Below are 4,871 nucleotides of genomic sequence, written 5' to 3' on the forward strand. Positions count from 1 at the left end.
AAAAACTGTAGGCTGGGCACAGTGGCTAATGCCTACAATCCCAGCACTTTGAGAGGCCAAGGCAGGAGGAGCACTTGAGGTCAGGATTTCCAGACCAGCCTGGCCAACGTGGTGAAACTCCATCTCCACTAAAAATACAAAAATTAGCTAGGCATGATGGCATGTTCCTGTAATCCCAGCTACTCAGGAGGCTGAGGCACAAGAATCACACTTGAACCCAAGAGGTGAAGGTTGCAGTCAGCTGAGATTTCACCACTGCACTCCAGTCTGGGTGACAGAGCAAGACTTTGTCTAAAAAAAAAAAAAATTGTGTGTTTATTGGTATATATTCATATGTATAAAAATATGCATATAATGAATATATTTGTGCATATGTGTAATAAATCTATAGTATTTATGTATTTTATACATATTCATATAATATACAGGCATACCTCATTTTATTGCATTTTGCAGATATTGTGTCTTTTTTTTTTGAGACGATGTCTCACTGTCACCCAGGCTGAAGTGTAGTGGTGCCATCTCAGCTCACTGCAACCTCTGAATCCCTGGATCAAGTGATTCTCCTGCCTCAGCCTCCCGAGTAGCTGGGATTTCAAACACACACCACCACGCCTGGCTAATTTTTGCATTTTTAGTAGAAACGGGGGTGTTACCATGTTGGCCAGGATGGTCTTGATCTCCTGACCTCGTGATCTGCCCCCCTCGGCCTCCCAAAGTGCTGGGATTACTGGTGTGAGCCACCAGACCCGGCCAGATATTGTGTCTCTTACAAATTGAAGGTTTGTGGCAACGCTTTGTCCAGGTCTATTGGAGCCATTTTTGCCAGTGTGTCTGTGTCACATGTGGGTAATTCTCACAGGACTGCAGACGTTTTCATGATTATTATATCCGTGATGGCCATGCTCTGTGATGAGTGATCTCTGATATTACCATTTTCATTTTGGGGGGTGCCACCAACCTTGCCCATGTAAAAGGGTGAACTTAATGGATAAATGTTGTGTGTGCTCTGTCTGCGTCACTGACCAGCCGTTCCCTCCTCTCTCCCCATCTCCTTGAGCCTCCATATTCCCTGAAACACACGATTTTGAAATCAGGCCAATTCAATTAACCCTATAATGGCCACGAGGTGTTCAAGTGAAAGGAAGAGTCAAGATTCAAATCAAAAGCTTAACAGGCCAGGTGTAGTGGCTTATGCCTGTAATCCCAGCACCCTGGGAGGCCGAGGCGGGCAGATCACCTGATATCAGGAGCGTGAGACCAACCTGGCCAACATGGCGAAAACCATTCTCTACTAAAAATACAAAATTAGGCTGGGCGAGGTGGCTCACGCCCGTAATTCCAGCACTTTGAGAGGCCAAGGCGGGAGGATCACCAGAGGTCAGGAGTTCAAGACCAACCTGGCCAACATGGTGAAACCTCATCTCTACTAAAAATATAAAAATTATCGGGACATGGTGGCGGGTGCCTATAATTCCAGCTACTCAGGAGGCTGAGGCAGGAGAATCACTTGAACCCAAGAAGTGGAGGTTGCAGTGAGCCGAGATCGTACCATTGCACTCCAGTCTGGGCGACAGAGCAAGACTTCGTCTCAAAAAAAATTTAAAAATACAAATACAAAATTAGCTGGGCATGGTGGCACACACCCTTGGTGTCAGCTACTCGGGTGGCTGAGACATGAGAATTGCTTGAACCAGGAGGCGGAGGGGACAGTAAGCCAGGATTCCACCACTGCACTCCAGCCTGGGAGACAGAGTGCGACTCCGTGTCAAAAAAGAGATTCTCTTCAAAATATTACTGCTGGCCAGGCGCTGTGGCTATCGCCTGTAAGGCCAGCACTTTGGGGGACCAACATGGGAGGATCACTGAAGCCCAAGAGTTGGAGGTTATTGTAAGTCATGATCGTACCACTGCATTCCAGACTGGGCAACAGAACAACACCCTGTTTCAGAAAAGAAAAAAAAGGAAGGAAGGAAGGAAGGAAGGAAGGAAGGAAGGAAGGAAGGAAGGAAGGAAGGAAGGAATTGAACAGCCATCTCAAGCTTGAACGACAACCACCCTGATGAGTCAACAGCCCATCAACATCAAGGTAAGGCCTATGCAACAAAAGATTCCAATTTGCTGAGTGCTCAAGTGATCATAGCATTTTTAGCAGCATTTTAAAATTAAGGTATGTACTTTTTTTTTTTTTTTTTGAGACGGAGTCATACTCTGTCACCAGGCTGGAGTGCAGTGGCGTGATCTCAGCTCACTGCAACCTCCGCCTCCCAGGTTCAAGCGATTCCCCTGCCTCAGCCTCCTGAATGCTGGGATTACAGGCATGCAACAGCACGCCAGGCTAATTTTTTGTATTTTAGTAGAGACGGGGTTTCACTGTGCTGGCCAGGATGGTCTTGATCTCTGGACCTCGTGATCCACCTGCCTGGGCCTCCCAAAGTGCTGGGATTACAGGTGTGAGCCACCGAACCTGGCGGACATATACTTTTTTTTAGACATAACGTTGTTGTGCACTTAATAGTCTACAGTATAGGGTAAACATAACTTTTTTTTTTTTAAGATGAAGTCTCACTCTTGTTGCCCAGGCTGGAGTGCAGTGGCACAATCTCAGCTCACTGCACGCTCTGCCTCCCGGGTTCAAGGGATTCTCCTGCCTCAGTCTCCTGAGTAGCTGGGATTACAGGTGTGTGCCATCAGACCCAGCTGATTTTTGTGTTTTTAGTAGAGATGGGGTTTCGCCATGTTGGCCAGGCTGCTCTCAAACTCCTGACCTCAAGAGATCCACCCGCCTTGGCCTCCCAAAGTGCTGGGATTACAGGTGTGAGCCATTTCTCCCGGCCAAACATAACTTTTAAATGCACTGGGAAACCAATTTGCATGGCTGGCTTTTTTGTGATATTTGCTTCACTGTGGTGGTCTGCAACCAAACCCACAATATCTCTGAGGTATGCCTGTAATATACTATACACTATGCTACATAACACATGCCATATTATACCTAGTCAAGATCAAATATGCAAACTTTATATATAAATAAATTTAAATAAATTATTTTTAAATTTTTAAAATTAATTTATTTATTTTGAGACGAGTCTCCTTCTGTCACCCAGGCTAGAGTACAGTGGTGTGATTTCGGCTCACTGCAGCCTGGACCTCCCTGGCTCAAGGAATCCTCCCACCTCAGTCTCCAGAGTAGCTGGGACCACAGGTGCACGCCACCATACCTGGCTAATTTTTGTAGTTTTTGGAGATGGGGTTTCATCAGGTTGCCGGGGCTGGTCTCGAACTCCTGGGCCTAAGCAATCCTTCCACCTGAGACTCAAAAAGTGCTGGCACTATAGGCGTGAGCCACCCATACCCAGCCTAAATACATTATATTTAAAACAAAAGTCATAAGTACTCAAAACCAGCACTTCCTAATTATTGTACTACATTTATTATCAACTTCTTGAAGTTATTTTTTTTCTTTTTCTTTTTTTTTTTTGAGACAGTTTCACTCTGTTGCTCAGGCTGGGGTGCAGTGGCGCAATCTCAGCTCACTGCAACCTCTGCCTCCCGGGTTCAAGTGATTCTCCTGCCTCAGCCTCCCGAGTAGTTGGGGTTACAGGCATGCGCCACCACACCTGTGTAATTTTTGTATTTTCAGTAGAGTTGGGGTTTCACCATGCAGTCCAAGCTGGCTTCGAACTCCTGACCTCAGGTAATCTACCAGCCTTGGCCTCCCAAAGTGCTGGGATTGCAGGCATGAGTCACTGCACACAGCCTCTTTTTGTTTTTGAGGAAGGGTCTCGCTCTGTCACCCAGGCTGGAGTGCAGTGGTGCAGCCTCGGCTCACTGCAGCCTCAGCCTCCTGGGCTCAAGCCATCCTCCCACCTGTCTCCCGAGTAGCTGGGATGATAAGTGCGTGCCACCATTCCCGGCTGATTTTTGTATTTTTTGTAGAGATGGTGTCTTGCTATGTTGCCCAGTCTGGTCTTGAACTCCTGGGCTCAAGCGATCCTCCCTCCTAGGCCTCCCACACTGCTGTGATTACAGTTGTGAGCCACCGTGCCCGGCCTCAACGCCTCCCTTCTGAGGCGGCTGCCTCCATCATTCTCTGCCACACCCATTTCTTCGCTTCATGGCACTTTGGAATGATCTTGCCCATCTGTGGGTTTCTGAATTTCCTCTTGTCTCCCCACCAGCTGAATGCTCTATGAGAATAGTGAGGGACCCCCATTTCCCCACACAGGGCAAGAAGCCCTGGAAATGTGTGCCAGATGAACAGATGGCAGGACGCTGAGGCAGCCAGGTGCCTGCGTGGGTCTTCTCAGGGGCCGAGTCTGGACAGCGCCCCCCGATCTCCAGCACTGCAGGTAATGCTGACAGCCCGCACCACTCCCCAAGCCCCCACGATTTACCAAGCTCCTCCCCTGCTTTAGAAAATGGGTGCCCAAGAGGCCCGGGGACCTGCCCATGGGGGAAGAGAGCCAGGGCTGGGTGACGCCAGCAGTGGACGGGGTGGGGGCGCTCACCTTCCACGGAGAGCTTCTCCACGGCTCGGCGCTCGCCGCGGGAGCAGTGCGGGGGCAGCGTGTAGCCCTTGATGCTGCGGCCGGTGCGCACGCGGCTGCTGAGCACGTAGTTGGGGTCCAAGTCGTCCCCGCCCTGGAGAGCGGGTGGGAGATCAGGACAGAGCCCTGCCCCAGCCACGCCCTCCAGCAAGCCCACGTCTCCCCAGATGCTCCCCCAGTGTCTCTGTGGCTTCCTTTGCCCTCTGCGTCCTCACTGATGGGGTGTGCAGAGCCTCTCCCCGCCACACACACCTGGGCTCTGTCTCCCCCTTCTCTGTCTCTCCCTTCTCTGTCTCCCCCTTCTCTGTCTCCCCCTTCTCT

The 4,871-nt window shown here is 49.7% G+C and overlaps 1 protein-coding gene across 1 annotated transcript in view; it reads right to left on the reverse strand.

Annotated features, from left to right (window-relative positions):
* CKM (creatine kinase, M-type) overlaps nucleotides 1-4,871 on the reverse strand; it is a 21,454-nt gene that overhangs the window by 9,152 nt on the left and 7,431 nt on the right. The window contains exon 4 of the mRNA XM_017502452.2: nucleotides 4,512-4,644. Within this exon, the coding sequence (XP_017357941.1) occupies nucleotides 4,512-4,644 (133 nt within the window). The remainder of the gene's footprint in view (nucleotides 1-4,511; nucleotides 4,645-4,871) is intronic.

Source organism: Cebus imitator, unplaced genomic scaffold, assembly GCF_001604975.1.
Source record: "Cebus imitator isolate Cc_AM_T3 unplaced genomic scaffold, Cebus_imitator-1.0 Scaffold296, whole genome shotgun sequence".
In the NCBI taxonomy this organism is placed as follows: Eukaryota; Metazoa; Chordata; class Mammalia; order Primates; family Cebidae; genus Cebus; species Cebus imitator.